This window comes from Centruroides sculpturatus, unplaced genomic scaffold (assembly GCF_000671375.1).
Source record: "Centruroides sculpturatus isolate CEXI.00-Female unplaced genomic scaffold, Cexi_2.0 scaffold296, whole genome shotgun sequence".
NCBI classification, from domain to species: Eukaryota; Metazoa; Arthropoda; class Arachnida; order Scorpiones; family Buthidae; genus Centruroides; species Centruroides sculpturatus.
In genome coordinates this window covers 77,891-92,414 of record NW_019384990.1, presented here as the reverse complement: position 1 = coordinate 92,414, position 14,524 = coordinate 77,891, and the positions used below count along the sequence as shown (strand labels likewise).

Here is a 14,524-nt window from a genome sequence, read left to right as displayed (position 1 = left end):
TTTTCCAATTCCGATACTGTACACTTTATCGTACATCACTCCATTAGTTTGGATATAATTCATACAATTATAACAAGTAATTCATTTAAAATTTAAAAGTTTTGCGTAAATTTATGCGTTAAATGTCATTAAAATGGAAAATTTAGTAAAATTTTAAATTAATCACTTATATAAAAGTAATAAATGCTTACGTCATCAACACAAAATGCTGACAGAATTGGAAAACAAGTGGCTGTTTTATAATAAAACACATGTTACAGCGTATAAAAAGTGTTGAAATTCAACATTTTAACTTAATTACGTTCATCTAGCAGGCATTTTAATATGAAGCTCGCTCTTCTATTCTTTTTGGCAGCAATTATCTGTGGTACGTTTATTATTACAGACCTTTAATTATATCAGGAATATCGCCAAATAATTAATTATATTTACAATTAATTTATAATATCTTAAAATTTATATTTCAGTGATTAGTGCAGAAGAAGTTAAGGCTCCTCAGGATGAGGAAGTCAAAGGAAGAAGAACTAACAACAGAATAGAAGCTTTAATGAAGGTTAGTGTATTTTAAAATACAGTAAAACCTGTCTAAAACGAACACGATAAAAGAAATCTGCCTAAATGGAAACAATTTGATGATGCGCGATTCCGGTTTACACGGGTTTTAATTGTATTTATAATTTCGGAAGCGAAATTTTTATAGAATAGAGTTAAAAATTAAAGTTAAATAAGCAAAATTTAAACGAAATTAGTGGAATAAATACAATTAAAAGTTCTTTACAGATTGAAATTTATAATTAAATTCTAAATTAACAGGAGAGAGAAATATTGGATAATTTAAAAGAGGAATTAAAGAAAGAGGGCAAACGAGCAAAACCTGACATTAAGAAGAATGCTTTCATGAATCGTCTTCAAGAAAAGAAACGCGTAAGTATCATTTACCCGTTTAAATGTAGTGTAAATTTCCACACTCTCTCCTCTTATAAGATCTAAAAGATAAGAGAAAATAGAATATGTGAGTGAAAAATGTGTAAATTCTTCTTTCTTGAGTGCATTAAAATCATTAATTGTTTAAATACGGGGTGGTCCAACGAAAACGAAACGGCAGAGTTATCGTGTTCGTCCAAGCAAATCGCTCGGAAAGGTCGATTTTATTCTCAAGAGGGATATCTTCAGCAATAAAGTTTTTGCTATTCTGAATACAATAGACAACAAAAAAATTTTAAAAACTCATTCATTTTTTTATTAACCAAAGAAACATTTATTTCGGAAAAAATTTATACTTTATTCGGAAAAATTATTACTTAAGTAAGAAATGAATCGACAGAGATGTGGTGTTCAATTCGAACATTTATTGGATACTTGCTAACTTTTTCTTATGTTTGTTACTTTATTTGAAATAAATGTTTGTTTAGTTAATAAGAAATAAATGAGTTTTTAAAATTTTTTCTTGTCTGTTGTATTCAGAATAGCAAAAACTTTATTGCTGAAGATATCCCTCTTGAGAATAAAATCGACCTGTCCGAGCGATTTGCTTGGACGAACACGATATTTCTGCCGTTTCGTTTTCATTGGACCACCCCGTATAACTTTAAACACTTATTAGATAAATGGGATGAAGAAAGAAATCGGGAAAATAATGCCGGAAGCTATGGAGAGAAAGGAGAAATCACCACTCGAAGACGAACTTCATCAAGATAAATCGAAATCGGAAGGATTACGTGATCCAAATTACATTAAAAAATCGCTATCTACAACAAGTCGATATGATGATTCTTTTTTGTTAACTTTATTATATAGTTTTTGTTATGACTTATGTGATTGTTATTACGGCGATTATTATTATTATTATTATGATTATTATTATTATTACGACTATTGCCCTTACTACGAATGTTTCTACGACTGTTTCAACTATTGGTGCTATTATGATTATTATGTTTGAAATAATTCATAATAATGTAACAGGGATAAAGTTCAAAACGAATTTTTTTTTTATCCCTATTAAAACTGTTATAAAATAAAATTGGAATTAAGCATAGAAATTTGTTGTTGTTTCCTATAATTATTACATATTCGATGAATATTTTTATGATTAATTAATATTAAAATTGATCATTCCATATTTTATATTCGTTTTACAAACATAAAAGAAAGCAGTATTAAATATACGTTTAAACAAGATTTAAATGGATATTTTAGAATTAAAATTACGGCTCCTTATTAAATTAATCATATAGAATTTCTAGAAATTATAATAAAGAGCCGAATCCTTATCGATTCTTTTCCTTTATTTCAAAATAAATTTAAGTTTTACCAATATTTAAATCAGTTTATTAAATATATATCCAAGTATCAGTGCGATATGAGTTCCTTAAAGCTTGTAATACCTGAGTGGATAAAGCACTAAACACTGGTGGTGGGTTTGCACCTGACAGCATGGAAATTTCCAGGTTTACTTACATGTTTAACACATAAATAGTACCAACTTCCCGTGTAAATCTTTCCAGGAAGTATCCTTCCTTGGCAGATTGCCGCCACATCCCATCAGACCAAACTGAAAAGAGAGAGAGAGAGAGTGCACAATGCTCTAATAAAAATACCTCTACGAGGGAACGAATGGTATGCGTTGAATAGTTCGTAGGAATCGTAGTATGGCGATGAGTATGGAAATTCAAAGCCGTGTTCTGTCTTCTACCGATGTCTTCTCCTTTCATCCGTTCGAGTCCGTGGTATGGAGGTCCGTTGTATTGACAAGTATCGCCCTGAGCTTCCGGGGCTCGAGCTTTGATTCGATTGTGGTGGGAAAGGAGTCACATGATCGTCAAATATTGACAATAACGGTGCGTTCTTGACACCTATGTGTCAACTTTCCCATCTAATTGTTATCACAAACGGTGACCCCCGATCTAATTCTCACAAGGAGCGGTTTTTCTAACGGAGTTGTTTATAGTTTTTCTTCCGACAACTGCGTCAGATTCGCGGATTTCACACCATTCGCCGCTTTCATTAAAATTATACTTTCGAGTATAATTTTAAAATTTAGAATACCCTCTCTCTTTAACATGGGTTTTGACCCGACAATAATTTTTTAAGTAACAAGTGCAACTGGTTGACGCGTTACATGCGCTATCCGCACCACAGACGCGATTTACAATGGTGACGATTTGTTGAGGTTGTTAACCTACCGTCACAGTTTCCTTGTTGATGATTCAGTCTGTTGACAGTTCAGAAATTTAACACCAGTTCAAAGTCATTCGATTTAGGTTAGGTGTTCCTTCATTTCGCACCCTTAGTAAGTTCGGTTTAGGGCCTTGACGCATGAATCGAATCACATTTGCTTCTGGAGGCAGTCAGACTCTCTATAGTTTCTTCACTTATGGCTACTTTGAGAGCGTCATCGAACGTCGCTGGCTCCCGTGACATGACCCGTTGTCTGTTCCGGATATCTATTCCGTTTAAAACCCGGGCTTTCAGCCGCTCATCTAACTCTTTGGCTTGTATGCGCTTGATCATTGCGGTTTCTGATGCATCTGCTCCCTCTTAGGGAATTTCAATTTCAGCAGCAAGGGCTTGTAAGCGCACAACGTACGTTTGGACATCCTCATCCGGATCCTGTACGCAAGCGTAGAATCTATTTTATTGAATGGAGAAAGACACTTGTTCGAATCGCTCTATCAGGATCCGCTTGAACTCATCAAAATCTTCCACTTGCTTGATCCGCTGGTCCTTTCGGACAAATTCCCGAGCTATACTTGTAAGTTTCAACTTGGCTACCGCCAACGTTTGTGCTTTTGTCCATGCCGCTAGCTTAGCTATGTCTCCCAGCGAGTCGAAAAAATTCGGATACTCTTAAGTCCTGCCGCATCGCCAAAAAACGCAGGTAATAGCGGAAGGAAACTTCCTATGTTACCTAAAACTGCTCTAGGGTTTTCTCCTTCCATGGTTACGCTAATATATTCTAGCATCGCCTAAATTTGTCTCCTCGGAAGGAACCCGTCTTCGGCGGACAAACTTGTTTTAGACGGACACCGTATATTAGGGACTGACCCCACTCCTGACATCAAAAATCCTTTGTTTTGCTTTATATACTTATTTGTTTTCTGTTGATTTCCCCGTGAAAATCAACAGAAAGCCCACTTTTCCTCCTAAATTGTCAATAAACTACTTTGCTTTTGTATTTCAGGATAATTTAATTTAAAATTTTGTGGAACCAATCAGACTTTGGTTAAGCCTCAACACTAATATTTTGGACTGATTAATTAACCCAAAAATAATGTAATTTATAATGCATTTTGTTAAATATATTACTCAGTAAACTTTGTTATAGCAAATACTAATACTGTATAACAAAATTCTCTTCATAGTAGAGCATTGATTATTTGAAATAATCGGAGTGGGACAATTTTGCACAAACAAACACACTTGACAGGGAAAGAATACAAGGATAAACATCTTAAATAAATTATAAATATATGTTTTAATAGTAGTACAATAATAAAACATGAAAATTTAATTTTTACAAGCCTGTGATTTATTAATCCAGCTTTTCTATTTGTATACTGTAATAAATAAAACCGAATACCTAATTTTCTTACAGTGTCGTTGGCCCGTATTCTAATGTTTATACAGATTGACTCTGATACACAGTATTTTACGGCGTTGAATGAGCACTCTTGACACCTTACAGTATAATAGTTTAAGGTGTCAAGAGCTTCCACTGTGACAGCATACTTATAGGAACTGAATACAGACTCTATGTTACGCCCTTCTCACGTAACACGAGCTAAAAGAAGTTACAAAGAGTAACACTTCACACAAGTTCTTATCTATTCTGTGTCTATGCAATATAAGTGTCATAACGTAAAGACATTACTTGTTAGATGAAGTAAATACATAAATGGGTATGGTACGTTTTATGGTTGCAATATTACAAATTTCTTATATTGCTGTTCAAGTTAGAAGTTGATATTAAATATAGATATACATGTTGGATGGAAATTAACTACTCATTAAGGAATCACCATAATTTTTGTAATAATGAAGCAATTATAATAGATTTTATGTGCGCATATATATCCATTAATGGAATTTTATAAATTGTGCATCGACGATGCTGACAGTGATCGAGAAAGGCTACACGCGCAGTGGAATAAAGGTGGTCGACTGCTTGTCTGTTCAGGAGTAAGCTCAGACTGCTGCATGCTATGAGATGTAGAAATCAGTGGCTGCTGTGAAGAGATGATAGCAAACGGTAAAGGGACGTCATGCTTTAATCCGTTCGGAAACAATCAAGAATTGCCACTCAAAGCTAAAATGACCACTAGTTCAATTACGCAAGTACAGAGAAATGGGCGTCCGTCCATAAGGAAAACGTGAAACATTATTGGTGGATAATGCCGGTACCCAAATTGAACTTTAAGGCATGCATCCACATTTCCATTTAATAAGGTACAAGCCAAATAATTTTCACCCACTTTTCATTAGAAGTATAGAAATTAGAGCGATTTTTCGATGTCTAGTTATTTTTCACCCACCATTTATAACAATACATTTTATTTATACTGCATCAGTACTGTATTTGCCGTTTTAAGTACACAAGCAACAACGACCTCTATCTGGTATTTAACAGGAAAATGGCGCCCTGTTATCATGTGACACTCTCTCAACCAATCACAGATAGCAATTATCGGCAAAAGCTACAGAAGTGTCGTTACTTTGTTATCGGGAACTTTGTCTTATCTTGCTTGTGTCGGCTAGTTGGGCATGAGCTTGTAGGCTATATCGCCTCGTGGTAAAGTGTGGAGTAATTGTCACGTAATAGTAGTTCCAGGATATCTTTTAAGGTTAACAGGCCTCTATTCAGACGTTACATACGTGGAGAAAACCCGGAAAACTCCACGTGGCCAGCCGATCCGAACGAGGTGCGAACCCACGACCGAACTCCCAGTGTTCAGGGAACGGAAATGGCTTTGCCACTGGTGGGCATCCAGAACTTTAAATTTTATTACACGCGAGCGTCACCTGGTAGCAGAAATTGTAATCAAAATATGCATAAAGTCTATGTATTGATACTTGAAAATTCCAGACACTCTTGAGTATTCGTATGACAACTGCGAATATCAAAGATCAAAGGTCACCGAGAGATAAATTTTTAAAACTGCTCCTGACTTTTCGATCGCTCTGTAATTTAATCATCATTGAATAACGGCCGAAAGTGTGGATAATTAGCTTACTTACTAAGACATCGCGCGACTTTGTAATATCGAGAATAAAATTGAAGCGGATCCAGAAAGAAAGAGGCAATCCTTACATTCAGTGCAGTAGGTAGGTCGACCTATACCTTCGTGCCTGAAGTTGGCCAAACTTCTATCAGTTGTAACTGGACACTGACCCAGATCCTTACGGGACATGGAAAGTTCCCCCACAACAAATCCAAATTCGAACACGGAAATGGTTGCTTCTCCCGTGGGTGTCCGTGCGGCAACAACGCGAAACACTATGTACCGTACTTGAGTGCCCCTTTACAAATGATTTCCGTAGAAGGGCTAATCACATTGATTTGAACAAGCCTGAGGACCAAGTGCTTCAGCAAGTAAAGAAAACTTAGATACCTTAAAGGAATGTATGGAAATTGTCTTTAGTCTTTTTGATTTATTGTCCCTGGGCAGTCCAACCTCTTACGTGGATAAGAGGGTTGGACTCGAGAGCGAGGAAAGCTGGTCCCCGTTGGGTCGTACCGATAGAGCTCGAGCATATAACTCGGATCTGACCTGTTGTCCAGCCACCTCAGTGTTTGCTGGGTTCCTGACCTGCCTATGATTAAGTTACAGTCTCTTTGTAGTCTGTAGTGCCATCTTGGCAGAGCAAAGGCAAATTACTTAAGAGTTGTTATATGATGCCATACACTGATAGTCTGTATTACACTTGCCGCCACGGAAAGGCAAATCTTGCACCTTTTGGGCACCGAGGAAGAGATCCTTACACTTACTAGGCACTTGACAGGCGAACCTTACACTGACTGGGAATGAACAGTTGATCCTTGCACTTGTTGCCATGGATAAGGCAATCCTCGCACCTGCTGGCCACGGTAGAGGCTAATCTTGCACTGGCCTGCACGGAGAGACGATCCTTGCACTTGACAACACAAGACAGAGAGGCGATCCAAGAACAAGACAATAGACGGTGATTGCCTTGTTCTTGTGTTTTGTTCGTTTCTCGCGCCCATTTTTCGTTAGGCGCCGTCAATCACGTCAGGGAGCATGGACATTGTCACTTTGACCCAATCTCGAAAAAGGTCAAAGACTCCTATTTTTTTATTACATTTTTGGATTCCTCATCGCAATTAATGGAAAATGGCAAAGTTTAATCAAAATCTATCGATCGATCAAATTTTGAGAACGAACACAATTCTGTAAGCCACTAACAATTCCGCTTGAAATATGAACTGGAAGATAATGCACATATTTAAAGGACATTTTTAATATTTTTTAATGTTAATAAACTTATAAAGTTTTACCAAATTTAAATTATAAGTGAATGTAAGTTTCTTCTATGGTCCTAGTAGGCCTATAATTCCAGTGTCTTCTTGTTTCTTAACCTACTGTATCTGTTCGCGTTGTGTTCCTGTCTACTGGATAGTCTGGAAACGTCTCTGTTGGTTGAGCGATTGTTCAGCAATTCTTAACACTTTCAGCTATAGATCTTTATCTGATGACGAAGCTGAGATCAATTTCTACTAAGATTCATAAAGTAACTACATTTCATGAGCGACGAGATGATCCCTTTACTTCTTGTAGTTTGTGTGCAATCGCTGTAATGTTCAGAAGACCATGCTTTATACTAGTAATTGGAATTTTGAGTGTTTATTATCAATTCTTACGGAGATAAATAAAGATAGTGAAAATAGAAACAAACCTGATGGTTATTTGATTTAAAATTATATAGAGTTGATCTCCCTGAGACAATCTTGCGGGTGCCCTCGATTGCAAAGTTGTACTTTACAGCAGGTTGGCTTGCTGTAAAGTACAACTTTGCCGGGGCACCACTCTGGGCCTATCGGAGGAGGAAAACTGTCCGTATTTGATTATTTTTCCAAATAATGCAATAACTTTGGCCATGGGCTAACATTTATACTAAACTATTACTTCAATATGTTGTTATTTGAGTCTCCGACAGTTGTCCATTCTCTTGGGGCCAGTATATTCAATTATAGTACGTAGTTATATTTGGGATCCCCTTTAACGCAAAGACCTAAGCAACGATGATTACAGGGCGGAAAACTCTGTACGCTTTATATCTAATAAAAGTCTCATTCTATTCTATTCATAAAGAATAATCTAGGCCCAAAAAAGAATCTGAAGCCACTATTTCCAACTTCCAAAAAAGCTCTCTCCTCTTCTCTTCCTATAATCACCGTAATAATAATTTTTTACTTAAAACTAGAGCAAATCTTTGAAAATAAGTTGACTAAATAAATTTGGCTGCTGTCCACACAAAAGTAGCCTAAATGTTTCGCTGTGTCCTTTATATCGCGCACTATATTAAAAGATTGATACCTCATCAATAAATAAGTCTAACGATAAAGACAGATGACCAATGCTAACGAATACAAATAATTATAATAAAGAGTACATAATATATAGAGGCCATACTTAGTTTATATTGCTCTCGCTAGATGACGCCAGCGCCCAAAGAATACACATGACAAACAGAAACTAAAGAGAGAAACAGATTTATTCTTACAAAAATAATCACTGCATTCGTAAAAACAAATAAGCAAATCAGGAGGGTTTTGACAGAATGCAATGCAGCACGTAAACAATCTGCAAAGAAGTGATGGATCCACTAGTAGCCGAGTGGCTAAACCACTGAAGGCAGGCATTAGTGATGGGTTTGAGCTTCACCAACGACCTGACCACGTGGAGTTTTTCGGGTTTTCTTCACATTAGTAACACCTAAATAGGTTTCAGTTTCCCATAGAAAGCCCTCCATAGACACCCCCTCGGTAGATCGCCCACATGTCGCATTGCCACCTTGGAATTAAACCCTGTACATATCTGCCATCTGGAGAGATTGTTGCACACTATTTGAGGATTTATAATTAATCACTTCTTAATTTTCTCAATCTGAGGACTTGACAAACAATACCTCAATATGAATGGAAGAAAAAGATGCACACTACTGCATTAGGCTATATACACTTTGACAGATGGAGGGTGGATGAGGCACTTGCCTGTCATTTGGTTAGATCCTCAAATTTTTCATGGGTTAACTGAACCGAATGTGTTGATTCCGTGTTTCACTACAGGATTGCCCATTGTGGATAGGCTGAGCTCATGAAAAAGTCTCATTATTATTCACAGGAGGTGGCATTTTAGCTAACACATCTTGATATTATTCATTCTGATACTAAACATTAAGGTGCCATTGCCACATTTCATCAATGTAGTGTTAAGAATTAGAGAAATAAGATACAAAATTTCTTTTTGCCTTATGTCAATTGTTCTAATTAAATTACAAAATTATTTGGTCTGTGCAATGTTATCTTGATTCATTTTCCTCCTTAAATACAAGGATTTTGAGTATTTTGACACCATATTTTTTACTCTACCTTTCCTTACAGCTTATCAAAGATGGCTGCACTCAGACAATAAACCCTTCCAATATGTATAAAGGTTATACAAAGGCAGGGCCAGCTTCCAAGAACAGTGAGGTTAATCATGCAGGATATCGAGGTGATGAAGTCATCTACAGATTTGCAAACTGTATTATAGTTATTTTTTATATTTGTCATTGTTATTTTTGTGTAACATCAGAGGTCAAGTGTACAATCTCATGTGTACAAACTGAATTTACTTGCCCCCTATAGATCTGATTAATGCAGTAATATCAGTTGTGATGGAGAAAATATGAGTAGGGTGAGATGAGCAGAGCAACAGCAACTGATCTACTCACAATACATTTCATGTATGCAGTGTTAGAATAAATTTGACATTTAAGCATGATATTTATAAATCATTTTATTGATTGGTATTCTGAGTAACCAGCTAGATTAAGTATAAAAACAATACCATGAAGAACAATAATAATTCATTTTATTTAAATAAAACAACAAATGATTGAAATTTATGCCAGATACCTACTGTTTGTTATTGATTAAAACCATGGTATATTTAACAATTATAATATTTCCGAACTTTTTGGCTAGGTAAAAATATAATACAGTAGAACCTCGAAAACTCGGCTCTCGATAACCCGGCACTCCGGATAACTTGGCCACACCTTGGCAGGGCAAAAAAATCCTTAGTTAATTAATTTTCATTATAGACAGCTTTATAAAAGTATAAAAGCTTTTCTGAGGTCTGTCTTATCAGGTAAATTACTGTACACAGTGTATTCATTAATTTTCATTTTCATGTAGTAAAGGCACTATGCCTTCATAAAGGACGTACTTTTCCTTTGTTTAAGGGTATTTAAACAGTTTATTCTCTGTTGTGTTTTCAAGTAAACAATACATACAAGTACAGTACAGTATTTTCTGAGGAAACACTCGTACTTATTTTTTTTTTTAACCCCATTCCCGATAACCCGGCATTTTCACAAACTCGGCCACCCTTCGGTCCACATTAGGCCGAGTTTTCAAGGTTCTACTGTATTAATTTATTAATAAAAATTATAATTGAAAGTATAAAGATGTCCACTATAGTATTAAAAACCCAACTGAACACGTCAACCGAACACCGAGCTAAAACTGACATACATTAATTCCACTTCTGGCTTGTGGAAATTAGTATGGGTGTGCTGAGTGACAAGTAGCTAAGTAAGCTAACCAATAACACAGTCTGTTTCAGGTAAAATGAACTAAATCATTGGCTTGCTTACTTAGCTGCTTGTCACCTACATACACCCTATCACATGACCTACCACTGTTCCATTTTGTTAAATCATTGTTCAGGAGAGCAAACATCGTTATGTAATAAGTATATCCACCATATTATGCAGACATTGAATGCATTCAATGTCTGCATATTTCTCTTAACTGTGTTTATTTTCCTTTCTTTAAGACTATAATATTTTAAAAATATTTATTTCTCTATTCTCTTATTCTCCTTTAATTGATTAAAAACATGTCAGTAAAGAGAAGCTTAAGTGAATTATGATTCACAGAAGTCCACAGAAAAAACAAAGTTTATAAGCATAAGTGCATATCAAGCAACCTTGTTTGAATCGAATTGAATGTCCGGAGTCTTGTCTTTTCATCAAAATCTGATATCAATTTTTCTGACTGACATATATTAAAAGACATGAAAAAAAAAAATATATATATATTTAATGTAAATAAATATAATAAAACCCATTAAATAGATAAATACTATAATTGAAATGTAGGTACCACAAATAGAAGCAACAAAAAAGGTTTTCCTTACATTTTTCTATTGTTATTCATTTAATTACAGATGATAATGATTATTTTGCTAACACATAGCCAAAACTGTAATTATTAACTCACAGAATTGATTTTATTTTAATAAATTGGTCTAAAATAAATGCAAAATTTCACATTATTAAACATTTATAATAAAAAATGAAACAGTAAAAATCAACATACTCTATGACAAAAACAATTTCATTATGCAAATGATAAAAAAAGATCTGTTAAGTTATAACTGGAGCAACTTATAAACTTTAAATTTACAATGAATAAAAGTCAACTTAATTGAATTATTAATCATTATTCTAGTAGTAGCCTTATTAATTTAAATATATAAAAATTAAAAAAGCACTGTCACATTACGAAATCACATTTATAATTTAAGAAAGAGAAAATAGAACAATTCTTCTAAATAATTTTAAATTTATAGAGCAAATATTTTACAAATACTTTTACCAAAGAATAATTTGTTATATCATCAACATAACCTACAGTTTTATAGTTTTTCTATGATATATTATTGTCTAGAATTGTTTTATCAATAAAGTGTATGTTCATATGACATGCTTAAATCATTTGTATTCACAATAAAATTTAAAATTCCACTACAAAATAAATAACTAATGAATCCTTTAATTAATTCTTATTTTTATACTTATAAAGCAACTATTATTATACAATTGTAATATTTATAAATTTAGACAATATTAACTGAACAAATGTGATGAAAGCAAAAGTGTTCCTTTGCTGTGGTTTATGTACGTACTTGTTAACCTAAAATTATAAAATTTTATAATTATTATTTATAAATGAATTACTGTACTTAAAAATTATATAAGTAAATTTACTAAATTTTACAGCTGTGTTTATATGTTTAATTTAAATCAATGAATTTAGGTCAACAAACAAATGCATAAACTCTAGTGACAACACCACTTGTGGGCTTCACAATTGTTTGTAATTATTATTCTAGTTTTATAATTTAAATAATACATAGACAGAACTACAGTTTCTTAATATTATAATATTTAAGCTTTTATATTAAGCTATTTTTATTCAAAGAGGAATAGATAAGAGCATTGGCAGATTTCCCTTACACCCACTAGGTGTGGGCCTGGTCCTAAGGGTGCAAGAGTTTGAGGGTGCAAAATTCAAAATAATAGTAATAATAATAAAATGATGAAAAATAATTTTACATAGAAACAATTCATAAAGGAATTAATGCAATTTAAAAGATTAAATAAGGACAAAATAAAGACGTATCTGTTGAGTAGTATTAATATAGGAATATATTTTTCAGGAAGGTGGTAGTATTATTGATGGGTTTTCCCTTGGCTGAGAATCTTGATCTAGATGCTTCCACATCTTGCAGCAAAGACAACTTTCCAGGCAGCTAGCATATTTTGCTGACAGTTAGGGATGATGGAAGGGCTTGATCTGACTATGAGGTCTTTCCATCTAGACCAAGTGTTAAACTAAGCTTTTAATTATGCACTTGGGATGGAATTGGTCATTGGCCTCCCAATCCAAGTGTTTTTCCCTGTGACATCAGAAGCAAGAGGTTGAGGATGAATGACTTTTCCTAAGTTTGAAATTGAAACTCCATCTCTTCCTTACCTACTGAATGGCTTTTATCTAAATAACTCATGACCATATATTCCATCTGAGTGTTGAGCTTGTCATTACTCCCAGGGATAGTAAGTTAGGTAGTTATTACATTTGAACTTCAGAGTGCATGACTCTCCTTCATCTTTTACACATGTACTGTACAGAACCATCATTCTTGAGCATTATTTTTAGCAAAAAAGTTTAAAGAAAGAAAAAAAATATCTAAATAAAGACTTTATTACCATACTTAAAAAATATCAATAAAACCAGCATCTAACATTTTTATAGTCAGATGTCAGTCATTTTTATTTTATAATACTTTTAATGAAAATGAAAGCTTCTTTACAAATATCTTTGCAGAACTCTCATAGGTTGTCATTGCAGAACTGTTTTGTGTTATTGAATTCTAGGGTTCCACAACACACAACACACAACACAGTTCAACTACCACTGTTCTATAAAAACATTTGGTGTTATAGAGCAGACATGGGCAAATGCGGCTCTTTTTGAGTTACATGTGGCTCTTGCTGAAAGTGTTCATTTCTGCTTTTTATTATTATTTTTACAATTTTGTGAAAATATGTTTATTAAAAGAATTCAATATTTGTTTTATATTATATTTATATTATATAATAAAATCGTGGTACAGAACTGCGGTACAGAATAAAAAAAGTACAGAACTGCGGCTCCCATGCATTTTGCAAAACCTACATTTCAGCTCCCACTGAACTCTTGCTTGCCCACCTCTGGTATATAGTATGTTGTTACAGTCAACTGTAAACTAAAAAGCAGTGGTGTGTGGACTGAACTGAGTAATACCAAAATAACTCTCCATAAAATTTTTAGTAGTGTTTCTGCAAACATTTATTATTATTATTTTGAAATATGCTTGTAGTTAATTAACAACAAAAGCATTTTTATAAACCCAGCTTACATGTATCAATCAATATACACTACCTACTATGCTAAAACTTTGCTGATTTACTTTTAGAACCTTCTAATGCATTCCATTCAGAGCTAACCTTATCATCAAATAACAATAAAATAAATAGTTTATAGTTTAGAAATATAATACAATTACAAAAATGTAAATAAATAAATAAATTTAATATACATAGACTAACTTGTGAGTGTATGAGATATGATTTTAATATTGATAATTTTTTTTATGTTATTGCCATTACATATTTTGATTATTTATGAAAACAAATTTTCTCATGAATAAAATTATTAAAGGTTTTTTTAGATAATTTGTAAAATGTTTATCTGGCTTTGAAACATGATTTATTATATTATTATTACTACCTTTCTTGCTCTTTAACTCAAATAATAATATATTATTTGTGCTATCACACACAATCGTTCTTTAGGGATTATCACACTGACAGCTTTCTACAAGTTTTTTATTCAATAATTTACTCTAACATTATTAATTGCATTTTGGGCTTGTATTAATAGTGATAGGATATATTATTAAATAAAAAA

At 33.6% G+C, this 14,524-nt stretch overlaps 1 protein-coding gene across 1 annotated transcript; it reads left to right on the top strand.

The window, feature by feature from the left end:
• Positions 1 to 233: 233 nt before the first annotated feature.
• Positions 234 to 2,037, top strand: LOC111632990. Its single transcript, XM_023377516.1, has 4 exons — positions 234 to 367; positions 468 to 553; positions 814 to 924; positions 1,604 to 2,037. The coding sequence occupies exons 1-4, from the start codon at positions 325 to 327 to the stop codon at positions 1,940 to 1,942; spliced, it is 579 nt and encodes a 192-aa protein (XP_023233284.1). The 5' UTR covers positions 234 to 324; the 3' UTR covers positions 1,943 to 2,037.
• The last annotated feature ends 12,487 nt before the right edge of the window (positions 2,038 to 14,524 follow it).